This window comes from Carlito syrichta, unplaced genomic scaffold (assembly GCF_000164805.1).
Source record: "Carlito syrichta isolate Samal-C Ts95f unplaced genomic scaffold, Tarsius_syrichta-2.0.1 Scaffold85569, whole genome shotgun sequence".
Taxonomy (NCBI): domain Eukaryota; kingdom Metazoa; phylum Chordata; class Mammalia; order Primates; family Tarsiidae; genus Carlito; species Carlito syrichta.
The window spans coordinates 59,128-75,094 of NW_007029665.1; the positions used below are offsets into that span (position 1 = coordinate 59,128).

General features: G+C 43.1%; 1 protein-coding gene and 1 pseudogene across 2 annotated transcripts in view; one reads left to right on the forward strand and one right to left on the reverse strand.

Annotated features, from left to right (window-relative positions):
- The window catches only part of GAB2 (GRB2 associated binding protein 2), a 61,807-nt gene that overhangs the window by 24,568 nt on the left and 21,272 nt on the right, over positions 1-15,967 (reverse strand). The window contains exon 2 of the mRNA XM_008056988.2: positions 1,798-2,041. Coding sequence (XP_008055179.1) covers positions 1,798-2,041 — 244 coding nt within the window. The remainder of the gene's footprint in view (positions 1-1,797; positions 2,042-15,967) is intronic.
- Positions 7,132-8,339, forward strand: LOC110595542 (annotated as a pseudogene). The gene has a single exon (XR_002481907.1). The product of XR_002481907.1 is annotated as a glyceraldehyde-3-phosphate dehydrogenase pseudogene (transcript).

Sequence of the window (15,967 nt, forward strand, 5' to 3'; positions counted from 1 at the left end):
CACTCCAGTCTGGGTGACAGAGTGAGACTCCAACTCAAAAAAAAAAAAAATGTAGGCAAACAACATGAACAGACATCTCTCAAAGAAAGACATACAAATGATCAACATACATGAAAAAAATGCTCAACATCACTTATCATCAGGGAAATGCAAATTAAAACCACAATGAGATACCACTTTATACTAGTCAGAATGGTCATTATTAAAAAATTAAAAAATAGTAAGTGCTGGTGTGGATGCGAAGAAAAGGGAATGCTTATACATTGTTTGTTAGAGTGTAAAGTATTATAACCTCTGTGGAAAGCGGTATGGAGATTTGTCAAACAACTAAAAGTAGAGCTACCATTTTTTCTTTTTTTGAGTTGGTGTTTCACTCTATCACCCAGACTGGAGTGCAGTACACGCTTTCCGCCACCGCAGCCTCAACCTGCTGGGCTCTGGCAATCCTTCTGCCTCAGCCTTCCAAGTGGCCAGAACTACAGGCGTGCGCTACCACATCTGGCTAGTTTTTAATTTATTGTAGAGAGATGAGGTCTCGCCAAGTTGCCCAGGCGGGTCTCGAACCCGCGGGCTCAGGCAATCCACTTGCCTCAGCCTCCCAAAGATCTGGGATTACAAACTGAGCCACCGAGCTCAGCAGATCTACCATTTGATCCAGCAATCCCACCACTAGGAACAGAAAGTCATTATATAACAAAAGCACCTGCACCTCCATGTTCATTGCAGCACTCACAATTGTAAAAATGTGAAGTCAGCCTAAGTGCCCATCAATCTATCAGTGGATAATGAAAACCTGGTATATACACACTATGGAATACTATTCAGTTATCAAAAAGAATGAAATAATGTCATTTGCAGCAACTTGGTTGGAATTGGAGAACATCATCCTCAGTGAACTAACTCAGGAACAGAAAACCAAATGCTGCATGTTCTCACATATAAGTGGGAACTAAACCAAGCATCCACAAAGACACAGAGAATGGTGTAGTGGACACTGGAGACTCAGAAGAGGGAGGGGAGAAAAGGGTGGAGGGACGAAAAACCACGGGTAAAATGTACACAGTTGAGGGTGATAGGTACACTTAGAGCCCAGACTAAAACTATTCATACCTCCCAAAGCTACTGGGGGGAAAGAAAGAGGAAAAAATAAGGCAAAGAATGGAAGGAGGAAAGGTAAAGGGGAGCAAAAAAAAAAAAAAAAAAAAAAAGAAATGTGATTTCTAATCTGCTAGCTATGGCAACAATTAGAAACTAGCTCTGGCAAAGCCTATCAGCTCTGTGCTTTTGCTTATCCTAAAAATGGGAATCAAAAGTAGTAAAAATATATGTAGGTTCTGCAATTGTGAGAGAGCTGGTAGTGTTAGAAAAACATAGACCATTATTCTGGAATAGGAAGTACTTGCTCTAGAACTTTCTGTGATGTTGGAAAAGTTCTATTTCTGTGCTGTCAGGTATTGAGCACTTGAAATATGGCTAAAAAGACTGAGGAACTGAATTTTAAATTTTACTTAATTCAAATGTATATGGCTATATGTAGATAGTAGCTACCATATGGAACAGTACAACTCCAGACCAAAAGTGAAATATGGGTTTGTTCTACAATGTTTAGGTTATCACTTTGTGGTAACACCGATAATACCAATAAAATGTGATGGTTACATGGCAAAAACATACGTTTTGTCAGCCTGAAAAGATATATTTTGCTCCCTTGTCTTTAACATTAAAAAGCAGGTACTGAAGAATATTAAGCTCTGTGAGTGGTCATCCATCCACCTAATGGCCATGGCGGGCTCCTACCTTGCATTTTCTGCTCTCCGGCTTATGCACTGGTGCAAGTAGAGATACTCCTGAGGTGCACTGGTGGACAAGGCGGGCTGCATATGGTTTGACACAGGAGGTTCAAATGTGAACAACGTCGGCTGGCTGGAATGAGATGGGGCTGAAGATTTTCTTTCTCGGAGGAGGTGCTGATTGGAGCTGCTCAGCTCAGCTGGAGAAGAGCGGGGGCCATGACTGGCTGAGGAGATGTTTCTCAGGGAGTCTGTGAAAAGGAGAAAGAGCTCTGTGAATGAAAAGGGAAGGAAAACATCTTTATCCTAAAATGAGCTGTCAGAGGAAGAAAAAATATTACGAACAGAGACAATATTCCAGCAGTAGTATCCTCTGCTTCTCATATACTCGCTCCCTCTCTACCCTCCCAGAGGAGTGCTGGGGCCTACTGGCTATCTAGGTTGAAGAGGAGATGCTCTGTACATCTGTACTACCTGGAGTGGCCTGGAGGCCACTTCCTATCACAATCTGGGGTCAACTCTGCTCCACTTTCAGGAGGCGTGGCTACCCATGGCCCACAAGTATGACCCTGACCCTCAGGCAAGGGCAGCCTCTGGAGCAGTGAGTACTACCACCTTTCTCCTCTTTGGTGGCTCCCAGGGAGACTTTTTTTTTTTTTTTTTTGAGTTGGAGTCTCACTCTGTCACCCAGGCTGGAGTGTAGTGGCCACCACATCCTCAACCTGCTGGGCTCAGGTGATCCTTCCACCTCAGCTTTCCAAGTAGGTGGAACTACAGGTGTGCACCATCACACCCAGCTAATTTTAAATTTATTATAGAGATGAGGTCTTGTCAAGTTGCCCAGGCTGGTGAAGACTCATTAATTGAGGCCCTGGACTGTGCCTCACTGCATTAATGATAAAAACACAAATGTATTTTGAGCTGTCCCTTAAGACTAGACCTTAGCTCCTCCTGTCTGCCCTTCCAAGTCCTCCAAGGACAGCTATGTTATCCACTCCCCACCACTCTCTGTAGGTCTTTTCTCTCTCAACTCTTATCTCAAACTCTCCTCTGTTGTGCTAGAAAGGAAGTGAGGTATTAAGGACAGATAATAGCTTAGAGTGCCACACCCCAAGCCAAGGGCATTATTCATTTGGCTGGATCACTAAGTTTAGTCCAAATTCCTTAGCATAACATACTAGGCTTTTCACAGTCTGACCTATTTCCTGCTTTTCTCTACCCTTAAAAAAGGCATATGGAAGCATCATCAGTTCCTGAACACACCAGCCTCTTTTATGATTCTTTGTTTTGGCGTATGCTGTTCCTTCCACCTGGATTTCACTTCTACTCTGCTGGCAAACTCATATGCAGACTTTAAGATCCTACACGGATATCATATTCCCTCCACAACCTTCCTGGACTCAGTTCTTCTGTGTGCCAACAGCACTTAGCCCATGCTTCCATTATATCCATGGTCATTCTGCATCCTTGTCTAGCACGTGGTCTTCTGACAACAGTGACTGTGATGTTGTTACCTCCACAGTCCCAGCATTTATCTACTAGAGGCCAGGTACATAGTAGGTTCTTAGTTTGTGTTTGCAGAACAAGCAAAAATATTCATTTAGCATTCAAGAAATCCAATGGTGTAACTTCTTGTTCAAAAGAAATAAAAGTGAAAAGATGTAATTTTAGGTAGTGATAGCTGGCGGGATAATGTTTAGGTGGTAATGACAGCGGTTTTCTAGGGTTATTCAGATCATATCAGAGGGTACCTAGTTCTTCTACTCCCTGTCATCTGACCTATTTCAGGCTGTACTCTTCTCGTGGCCCTAGGCAGGATCGCCAGCTCATTAACGCTCCACAGCATTAATTACTCTCCAGTTTCTAAAGTTGCCAGTGTATAATAGGAAAAGCCTATGGGCCTCTGGGGAAAAACTGTTCCAGTGACAGCTGTATTGACCTCCAAAGTGAATTCCCATTACAGGTCTCATAGTGAACTCGACATTTGTTAACAGAATCAATGGCTTCATTACTTTATTAGGTTTGCAAGATGGACTCTCTAATAGTGTAGGAGAGAGGGTTTATGCCATGGCGCCAGGAAATAAACACACGTGGCTGTCTAAGAAGGGAAGCGCAAAAGAAAGTCTCTGGTGAGAATTTGTATTCTCTGTCGTCTTTTTGGATATCGCTTTCTTTGCCCACCCCTTCAATGAAGGCATTATTCAGGGTTCTGCTTGAGATCCTCCTATAGCCTTGTTCTCAGCTCGAGTCACTCCCAGGGAATCCTGTCCACTTGCCACAGTTTCAGTTACCACCTATGTGATGGCAACTCTTAAGTATTAATCCCTAGCTCCTTGTCATATATCTATTCACCTGCTGGGCATTTCCATTCAGATGTCCCACACGCAGACCAAGCTCAACAACTTAAATTGAACTCCTCATCACTTCTGTGCTCCCTGTCTCAGTGAAGTGCTCCATTACCATCCAATCAGTTCTCTAAGTCACTACTCTAATAGCACCAAGCCATGTCTATGAAACCAGTCAGCTCCACCTAAGGTCTGTAGTTCCAGAGCAGTTCTTTCAAAGCTGTTTTGGCATTAAATCTTGTCAAAATCCCACTTCTGAGCCAGGCTCAGTAGCTCAGTTTGTAATCCCACGCCTTTGGGAGGCTGAGGTGAGTGGATTGCCTGAGCCCGTGGGTTCGAGACCCGCCTGGGCAGCGAGAGCTCATCTCTACAGTAAATCAAAACTCAGCCAGGCGTGGTAGCACATGCCTGTAATTCTGGCTACTTGGAAGGCTGAGGCGGAAGGATCGCCGGAGCCCAGCAGGTCGAGGCTGTGGTGGCCGGGAGCGGTCACTGCACTCCAGCCTGGGCAACAAGTGAGACTCCAACTTAAAAAAAAAAAAAAAAAATCCCACTTCTGCCTACAACTTTGAAAGATCACTGCCGAATATATGTTATTATTCCTTGGTGTCCACGCTGGGTTGAATAGTGTCACCCTAAAACTCATGTCCACCTGGAACCTTGGAATGTGACCTTATTTGAAAACAGAGTCTCTGTAGATATAATTAGTTAAGAAGAGGTCATGGGCCGGGCACGGTGGCTCATGCCTATAATCCCAGCACTGTGAGAGGCCGAGGTGAGAGGACTGCCAGAGCCCACAGGTTCGAGACCAGCCTGGGCAACAGTGATACCTCATTTCTACAATAAATCAAAAAATTAGCCGGACATGGTGGCGCATGCCTGTAGTTCCAGCTACTTGGAAGGCTGAGGTGGAAGGATCACCTGAACCCAGCAGGTCAAGAAGGCTGTGGTGGCTGTGAGAATGTCACTGTACTCCAGCCTGGGAGACAGAGTGAGACTCCAACTAAAAAAAAAAAAAAAAAAAAAAAAAGAAGAGGTCATACTGGATGAGGGTAGGCCCTAATCCACTGACCTGGTATCCTTATAAACACAAGACACACAGAGACAGGGAGAATGCCACGTGACGACAGAGAAAGAGACTAGAGAGCTGTATCTACAAGCTAAGGGATACCAAGGATTGGTGGTAGCCACTAGAAACTAGAAGAGAGGTAGAAACACATTCTCCCTCAGAGTACCCAGAAGGAACCAATACCACTTGTATCATAATTATGAATATCTAGTCTCTAGAGAGAGAATACATTTTTGTTATTTTAATGTACTCATTTGTTATGGAAGCCCTAGGGAACTAATATAGTGCACCATTAAAAACCTAAAACTTCAATCAAGATTTTCTTGCTTATCTCAGGAAAAATAATGACAAATTTGAATTCAAAGACCCATTTTCTGGAATAAGATTTTCCCATTTTGGACTCTGAAGGCAGAATGTCCCTGGAAACCTTCCCTCCTCCCGCTTAGTCTCACTGCCATCATTCTGATGAGCTGCCTGTGCCCTATCAGATGAGGTTCCAGGAAGTGTTACCTCACTTTCCTCATCAGCTGGAGGCAGGAGCTTCAGCCAACTTGGGTTCCATGCTACATTATTTTGCTCACTGAAACCTGCTCCCTTCAGATGGTAATCGCCTTTGGTAAGTGGGATGTGTTTTACATCTATATTCTGGTCAGGGCTGATTCCTAGGCCTAGACTGCTGTGATTCAAGGCTCCATCATCACTCAGTGTCACACCCTATGACTAGTTTTCAAAAATACTTTCAAACATTTCGTAGAACAAAAGCTACATGGTGTGGTATATGTGACAGAAAAACATACTAGTCTAGCAGTTGAGAGACTTGGCTCCATTCCTGGATCTGCCTTTGGCTTGCTATTTGACCTTGAGCAAATCACTTAGCCTCAGTTGTCTCATCTGTAAAAAGGGACTATTACCACTTGTCCCATTGTTTAACATAGAGGGTTGCCGAGAAGACTGAATTAAAACACACACAGCAAAAACTTGTACGTGAATGTTCATAGCAACATTATTCATTAGCCCGAAATGCAAACAATCTAAATGTCCATCAACTGATAAACTAAATGTGATATATCCATCAACAGAATATTATTCAGTCACACAAATGAATGAAATGCTGATATATGTGATTTGATGAACCTTCAAAATATTACACTACATGGAAGAAGTCAGCCATAAAAGGCCAAAGATCGCATGATTTAATTTATATGAAATATCTAGAATAGGCAAGTATACAGAAACAGAAAATAAATTAGTGGTTGCCTGGGTACACACATGGGGGAGTGGGAATGGAGAGTGATTAATGAGTATAGGGTTTCTTTTTGGGGGGATGAAAAATTTCTAAAATTAAATTGTGATGATGGCTGCACAAACCTGTGAATATACTAAAAACCACTCAACTGTACACTTTAAATGGATGAATTTTATGCTATGGAAAATATATTTCAGTAAAACTATAAATTTACACATGAAGTTTGACAGTTCCTCAAAAAGTTAAATATAGCCGGGCTCGGTGGCTCAGCCTGTAATCCCGTGCCTTTGGGAGGCTGAGGTGAGTGGATTGCCTGAGCCCACGGGTTCGAGACCTGCCTGGGCAACTTGGCGAGACCTCATCTCTACATAAATCAAAAATTAGCCAGGCGTGGTAGTGCGCGCCTGTAGTTCCAGCTACTTAGAAGGCGGAGGCGGAAGGATCACCGGAGCCCAGCAGGTCGAGTCTGCGGTGGCCGGGAGCGGCCACTGCACGCCAGTCTGGGCGACAGAGTGAGACTCCAACTCAAACAAACAAAAAAGAAACATATATCCACCAAAAAACTTATGCATGAATGCTCACAGCAGCATTATCCAAGATAGGTAAGAAACAGGGGCTCTCTGCTCCTTCCGTTTGACAGACAGTCGCCTCTCGCAGCACCAGCCGCGCCCTCAAGACACCATGGTGAAGGTGAAGGCCAGAGTGAACAGATTTGGCCGTACTGGGTGCCTGGTCACCAAGGCTGCTTTTAACTCCGGCCAAGTGGATATTGTCACCATCAATGACCTCTGCTTGACCTCAATTACAAGGTCTACATGTTTCTGTACGACTCCACCCATGGCAAGTTCCATGGCATTGTCAAGGTTGAGAACAGGAAGCTTGTCATCAATGGAAATCCCATCACCATCTTCCAGGGGAAAGATCTCACCAAAATCAAATGGGGCGATGCTGTCACTGATTATGTAGTGGAGTCCACCAGTGTCTTCACTACTTTGGGAAAGCCTGGGGCTCACGGGGGGAGCCAAAAGGGTCACCATCTCTGTCCTCTCCGCCGACACCCCCATGTTTGTGATGGGTGTAAGCCATGAGAAGTACCAGAACAACTTCACGTTTGTCAGCAATGCCTCCTGCAACACCAACTGCTTAGCTCCCCTGGCCAAGGATATCCATGACAACTTTGGCATCATGGAGGGACTCATGGCCATCATTCATACTATCACTGCCACCCTGAAGACTGTGGATGGCCCCTCTGGGAAGCTGTGGTGCAACAGCCATGGGGCCCTCCAGAACAACATCCCTGCATCCACCAGAGCTGTCAAGGCCACGGGCAAGGTCATTCTCGAGCTGAACAGGAGGTTTACGGGCATGGCCTTCTGTATCCCCACTGCCAGTGTGTGTGTTGTGGATCTGGCCTGGCATCTGGAGAAGCCTGCCAAATAGAATGACATTAAGAAGGTGCTGATCAGGCATCCGATAGCCCCCTCAAAGGCATCCTGGGCTACACCAAGCACCAGGTTGTGCTCTCTGACTTTAACAGTACCACCCACTCTTCCACCTTTGATGTTGGGGCTGGCATTGCCCTCTATGACCACTTTGTCAAGCTCATCTCTTGGTATGATAATGAGTTTGGCTACAGCAACAAGGTGGTGGGCCTCATAGCCCACATGACCTCCAAGGAGTAAAAGCCCCTGGACCACCAGCCTCAGCAAGAGCATGAGAGGAAGAGAGAAGCCCTCAAATGCTGGCTGGGGAGTCCCTGCCACACTCAGTCCCCAACCACACTGAGAATCTCCCCTTCTCACAGTATCTATGCAGACTCCCTGAAGAATGGGAGAGGGGACCTAGGGAGCCCCACCTCATCATGTACCATCAATAAAGTCCCTGTACTCGAAAAAAATTAAAATAAGTGGAAACAACCCAAATACCTGTCAAGTGTTCAGTAAAATGTGACATATCCCATAAAATGGAGTATTATTCAGCAGTGAAAAGAAAAAGTACTGATACAAGTCACAGCATGTATGAATCTTGAAAACATCATGCCAAGAGGTAAAAAATGCCAGATTTTATTTATATGAAATGTCCAGAATTGGTAAATATAAAGACAACATAGATTAGTGGTTGTCTAGGGCTGGGATAAGGAAAAAATGAAAAATGACTGCTAGCCGGGCTTGGTGGCTTGGCCTGTAATCCCGCGCCTTTGGGAGGCTGAGGTAAGTGGATTGCCTGAGCCCGCGAATTCGAGACTCGCCTGGGCAACTTGGCGAGACCTCATCTCTACAATAAATAAAAAAAAAAATTAGCTGGGCGTGGTAGTGTGCACCTGTAGTTCCAGCTACTTGGAAGGCGAGGTGGAAGGATCACCGGAGCCCAGCAGGTGGAGGCTGCGGTGGCCAGGAGCGACCACTGCACTCCAGTCTGGGCGACAGTGAGACTCCAACTCAAAAAAAAAAAAAAAGAAAAATGACTGCTAATGAATACAGGTTTTCTTTTGGGGTGATAAAAAAGGTTCTAAAATTAGGTTGTGGTAATGATTATATAACCCTGTGAATATACTAAAAAACACTGACTTGAAAACTTTAAACACACGTATACACACATACACACACGCGTGCACGCACACACACACACATGCAAGCCCTTTGCAAAGTATGAAGCGTTAAGTATATGTAAGAGATTAGGAGTCATCTAATAAAACACATCTAACCTTTATTTTTTCTTTCTTCTATGAAGGGAAAACTGACAGTAAATATGAAGTCCTTACTAAAGTATAATGAATAAGAGACAGTCTCCTTTTCCTCCTTTCAGTTCCCTACATCTCCTTTTTACCCGACCCTGTCCCCACTGCTCAGGCTTTTGCCCCATAATCACAGCAAGGCAGTGTGAAACTCAGTAAACAAAATAGCAAGAATGCATGATTTGGAGTCAAAAGACCCAAGTGGGTTGAGATCCTACTCTCAGCAAGTGAACTTCGCACACATGACAGGAGTCAGGAGACCGGGATCCTGGTTCCAGTTCTGCCATTAACCAGCTGTGAGATCATGCCCAGGTCTCTCTGAGTATCAATTTATACCTATCATATTAGGGAGGATAATCCCTGGTCTGCCTATCTGTCTCTCACTGGGTAGTTTTAAGAGTTGAATGAGATAAGGTACCCTTCCTTGAGGGTAGAAGAGAATGGGAAAAATTGAGGAAAACATTAAGCAATGTGTGGCTGGGCTGATTTTGGTACTTGGCAGTAAGGTTGCTGTAATGATGTGTCTTGGGTCATTAGGAGGTCAGTTACACAGCAAGAAAAAAAATAGAGGTTTCTAGACTTCTGGACTGGGCTTCTATCTCTAAGTCTAGACTAAAGATTATGCCTGCAAATGCCTGAGTCAATTTGTTTTCTTTTAAACAGGGGTTTATTTTTTCCTTTCTTCCTGGCTTTTTAGGGCCTACAAAATCACTCCCCTTCCTTTCCACAATCACCCCTGGGAAGCCTGCCCAGCATACAAACACTCCTCCCACTTTCTTGCAAAACTCTAGAACAGGAAAGATCTGAAGGATTTCAGCAGAGAAACCCAGCCCAGGCCAGCCCAGCTATCGACTGGCTAGTGATAACAGGAGCAGGAAAGGGGAGGTTGGCTGGAGTTTCTGGAAAAGATGACTGGCCAAATAATGACTAGCTCTCTTATCTCAATGACCTTTTTATCTTTACCCCTCGCCCCAAAAAATCCCCACCCTTAAGCCTCAGTGGGTCTCTGAACCCATAAAGTGCTAGACTAAAGACAATGTTGGCCCCAGGCTGGATTCAAAGGCTGACTCCTATCTCTGTGGCGTTGGGCATGTCAATAAACCTCTTTGATTCTTACCACTTAATAGGGATAATATATACTCTATAGGGCTGCTGTGAGGATTAGAGATCATCTGATATAAAACATTTAGCATAGTACTTAGTCATTTTCACTGCTCCTGGTTCTGGAGTACAAACGGAGCTGGTTGAGACCTCGAGACTGGCTAAGTGGTACTAGTTGCTTTTCCAGCCCACTTGTATGCTTGGAAGGTAACTGTTACTGTTTTAGTCACAACTATACCCTATATAGATGTTACACAGAGAATTAATGAGAACCAAAAGGATAATACTGACTATAATAATCACAGCTGCCATTTACTAAGCACCAACAATGTGTCTCTAGTCTACCCATGAGGTAGATATTGGCTTCATAATTTTTGGATGAAGAAACAGAAGGTCAGAGTTTTTTCTTTATTTCTTTTTTTTTGAGTTGAAGTCTCAATCTGTCACCCAGGCTGAAGTGAATTGGCAGAATCACGGTTCAGTATAGCCTCAACCTCCTGGACTCAAGTGATCCTCCTGCCTCAGCTTCCCAAGTAGCTGGGACTATAAGCATGCACCACCATGCCTGGTTAATGTTTTTATTTATTTTTTGTACTGACAAGGTCTTGCTACGTTGCCCAAGCTAGTCTCAAACTCCTGGCTCAAGCGATTGCAGGTGTGAGCCATGTCTGGCTTCAGAGAAGTTAATAATGAACTACAGGGTCACACAGCTAGAAAATGGCAGAGCCTAGATCTGAATCAGATCTGTCTTCAAAGCCCCTTTTTACCTGTGTAAAGGAAAGAGTTCCCACAAGATCCCTATGAGATAAATGGTATTCGCTTTATGGCAGGCAGAGTCAAATATGAGAATGAGAGTCCTGGCCAAGCTCTACTGCCTATTGGCTGAGTGAATTTGGCCATACCATTTCATCTTCCTAAGGCTTGTTGTCCCTATTTATAAAAGGAAAACCTTGGATTAGATCAGAGATACACATCAAAGTTATCTTTGAGAAACTTAAATACAGAGAGCTGGTCCCACCTCAGACCCAATGAGTCATAATTACACAAAGATTTAGATTATGATCCACTGGTTTGGTTTTAACAATCTCTGGTCCTTACTTCTGGGGCAGAGATAGACAGGGTCTACTTCTAGGGTTTACTGGAAAAAGGGCAAAGCAAGCTTTGAAAGTAAAATGAAAGAACAAATATTTCCAAAAAACTTTGTGTCATCACAGTTACAAATTGAAAACCATTCATGTTCTCAGTGGCCCTTCACATCATCTATGGCTAACTCCAAAGGAACAATGTGTAACAAAAATAACCCTGATGTGGACTTTCCAGAAGCAGGTTCTGAAACTACTTTATTGCCGGACCTTGGACAAAACTTTTGATCTTCTGTGCACTTCGTTTCCCACACTTTCAAATGCCAAAGAGAATACCCATTCTCTGGTGTTTTTTTGAGGACTTGATGATATTAAATATAAGAAAATAGTAATTACTAAATACTCAATGGCTTGACACTTGTCTCATCATTTATTACCAGAAATGGAATGGTGGTAAAATTATAAAGGTTCTAATAGAGAGAAGATGACTGATAGAAGAATTCTGAAAACAACGTTAGAGGATTCTAAGGGGTATGCGGTCCCTACAGGAAGCTCACTGCAAAACAAGGATAAGATGAGTGAAGAATTCTAAGAACAAAAGACACTGATGGAGCTGAGGGCAAGATTGGATCCACAGTTCCACAGCCTGAAATTATTTAAGAAGGAAGAGTTCTCAAAATCCTCTGGCATATATCATCATTTATGCTAGAGAAAATTCATAAATTTAAGGCTAAACACAAAATGGCTCCACTTTATACAGTAACTCACATACTATAGCAACTGGAAGGGTCTCCAGAGTCCAGGCTATCATTTATCACCATCATCCTCCTCCCACCTCCAAACTCTCTCACCTACAGCTTGAGAATTTGAGGTCCAGAGAAGCGAGACTACTTGTCCAAGGCCATAACAGTGGGTCAGGAGTTAACCCTAGAATCAGAATTCAGATCTCCTATCCAGGAGCTCTTTCCCTGAACCAAAAAGAAAGATACATCAATGTAAATGAAGATATAAACTCTAAATTGTACGGGGGAACAAGGGACAATCAAGTCATGAGATCTGATCACCAGGACACTGGCTAACCAGACTTGTTATTTTGTTGTGAGTTTATAATATCATTCAAATTTGTATGATAAGTAAACATTTACAGGATCAAAGTACTAAACACTAGTATAAATAATTCCCCAAGTTCAAAAATATAAGTTTCCTAGTATTTACAAAAACTATAAAGCAGAGGAAGAAATAAGAGGGAGGCAGAGACAGGCAGTAACATGAGATCCCATGAGACCTTCTGGGCCTATGATTCCCCATCCCCCTTCCAAGGAAGACGCTGAGAAAGAACACCATCTGAGAGCTTAGGAGAGCCAAGTCAGAACATCCTGGCCTTGAGGCATATGATCTGGCCATATACGTTAGCAGAAATTGATTCTGTGAAGGGCACAGAGGAAAAAGAGTGAATGACTGTATCTTAGTGGCGCGGCAGTTCCTGGTCACACATCCTTATACAGCCTTCTTTGCCCTGGGGCATCTCATTTTAGAGATGCAAATACCTTGCCATTTATATGGCCACTAGTTAGAATTTATCATGCCTTTCTCTATACCTTTCATATTACTTAATCTTGCCATTTATTTTGGATGCTGGAAATTCACAAATCTGTCATATAAAATGAGACTGTGAGCTATTAGAAGTCAGGATGCAGATCAAATTTTTCTCTGATGGTTTAGCACAATGTACTATGCCTAGTAAATGCTCAGATTAGAAAAATAAGATGGCCAGGTTCGGTGGCGCAGCTTGTAATCCCGTGCTTTGGGAGGCCGAGGTGAGTGGATTGCTTGAGCCCATGGGTTCGAGACTTGCCTGGGCAACTTGGCGAGACCTCATCTCTGCTATAAATAAAAAAATTAGCCGGGCGTGGTAGCGCACACCTGTAGTTCCAGCTACTGGAAGGCTGAAGCGGAAGGATCGCTGGAGCCCAGCAGGTTGAGGATGTGGTGGCCGGGAGCGGCCACTGCACTCCAGTCTGGGTGACAGAGTGAGACTCCAACTCAAAAAAAAAAAAAGAAAAATAAGATATTCAATAAACACATCATGGCATTAAGTTCTGTTGGAATCTTTCCTTCTTTGATCAGAAGAATGAATGACTAGCTGAAGGATCTAAATGTAAACTGTTCTTTACAATGGAAGAAATTGTTATCACTTAGTGAGGTTTCCTGGGTTGTGTGTGTTTCTATTTTGGACAGCAAATCTATATTTAGCCATGCGCTGTCGTGTTCATTTGAGACATCAGGTTATAGCTTTGTTGACACCTATTGTACTCCTCAATTATGGCAGACCCTTCTCCTGCTCCTTTGTGAGGAACCTGGGTTGGTTAGGTGATCCCCTTCAAGATTTGTTCGTATTTGAAATGAATCACTCTTGTCACATACTTAGGGTCAGGAGCACTTACTGTAGGCACTACTGAGCTGTAGGCCAGGCTGAAAGGGTGAATCTTGTCCTTGCTTTATGAGCTTACGGTGCAGCAGGAAATAACAAATTTGTATTCAGAGTAGCACTTCTGCCTTCTCCCAAGGAACTTTGGGAACCCATCAGTATTCTCACAGAAATCAATCCTTTTGCTGGGCTCAGTGGCTCAGCCTGTAATCTCGCGCCTTGGGAGGCTGAGGTGAGTGCATTGCCTGAGCCCGCGGGTTTGAGACCCGCATGGGCAAGTTGGCGATACCTCATCTCTACAATAAATAAAAAAATCAGCCAGGCGTGGTAGCGCATGCCTGTAATTCTGGCTACTCGCAAGGCTGAGGCAGAAGGATCGCCGAAGCCCAGTAAGTCGAGGCTGCAGTGGCCGGGAGCGACCACTGCACTCCAGTCTGGGCGACAGAGTGAGACTCCAACTCAAAAAAAAAAAAAAAAAAGAAATCAATCCTTCTAGTGGGCCCTATAATTTTACAAGTTAACAATGCATGTGACCTCTGTAACCTTTCCAAAAAAATACAGAAAATATATCACTGTATTTTTAAGCTAATCAGCTTTGTGAGAGGTAAGCTTTCCCCTCCTCCTTTCACAGTGACTTTCACTAAGAGATAACAGGCAACTGGTATAAAACACAAGTGTCAGACAATATAGTTGTGAGAGCATATCAAGAATCATTATTAGTGGCAATAATCACAGGAACAATACTATACCTCAAACTACATTCTAGTCTAAATGGTGAGGCTGGGATTCAAAGAGCTCCAGCTTTGCCTAGAGAATTATGAGATCTGTGGAATTATCTGAAAGCAGGGCTTTGGCTTCAGGAAGAGGCGGTGTGGTACTGGGAAGGGAACATGGGCTTTGGAATTTGAATCTCAGCTTACCAGCTATGAAATCTAGGGATGGTATCTAAATTCAAGAGTCCTACTTTTTGTAAAATAGTTACCTGTAGATTTGTTCTAGAGAGTAAGAAATGCTGTGGTCCCTGCACACAGGTGCTCCACAAATGGTAGTTTTCTCTCTGCACTCCATTGTGAAAAGTAACCTGTTGTGGGACAAGACCTTGAACTCTGTGTTCACAGACCTTCATGGTTTGACCAGAGTGAGGCTTTTTCCCAGAGGGCATAAAAGGGGGTTAACTGGCCTTTGTATAGTGAGCAGTGAACCATAGGGACAGAGTGTGTAGCAGGACCCAAACTGCAGCTGGCAGCTCTTTCTCAGTTGCTTCCAGTCTTGGGTTCTAATAATCTCCTGGCTTCATGTCTGTAGCTTCCTTACTCATCTTCCAGTCTTGAGTCTTGAAGCCTCAGTATCTCTAGTTTTTTTTGTTATTGGGGTCTAGAAGGGAGAGTTGTCTTTTTCATACTATTGGGAGAGCCAACACACTAAGACTATATGTATTGAGCAGGCCTGCCCAAGTATATTATTAGCTTAGTACAGGGGTCCACAAACTACAGCCCATACATCAAATCTGGTCTGTTTTTCAAAGTTTCATTGGAACACAGCTATAGCTATTCATTTACGTATTGTTTATGGCTGCTTATACACAATAACAGTAAAGCTGAGCGCTTAAAACAGATGGCAAAACATACAATATTTATTATCTGGCCCTTTATAGAACACTTTACCAACCCCTAGACCGAAAGGTCTCACTCTGGTTTATATAATCATGTCCTCTTTCAAAATAAAATATTAGCATCTAATTTAAGTTCATCACTAAGAAGACAGAAGCTAAAACCAAAACCAATTAATCCCAAAATTATGTTCTGAAATAATCAAGAGAAAAAAGTCAGTTTGAAGAGCCTATCAATAATACCATAAAAAAATCATACTCAATTTTTATTATAGCACATCTTAGGCACAAATAACATGCTATTCTCTGTTGCTGGTCAGTATACAGAATTAAAAGATTTAAGAGACTATCATGGTAAACCTGTACCAAAAGGCTTGAAAAAAATCACCAGGTTGCTCTTTCTGATTCTTACTCATTTATTCTTCTTCCATATCACAGAAGCATAGGTCTGATAATACCCAAGGGATCATTTAGTTTAATACTTTACTGATAGAAAATCTAAAGTCCAGAGAGATCATCAAGTGATTTTCTTTTTTTTTTTTTTTTGAGTTGGATTCTCACTC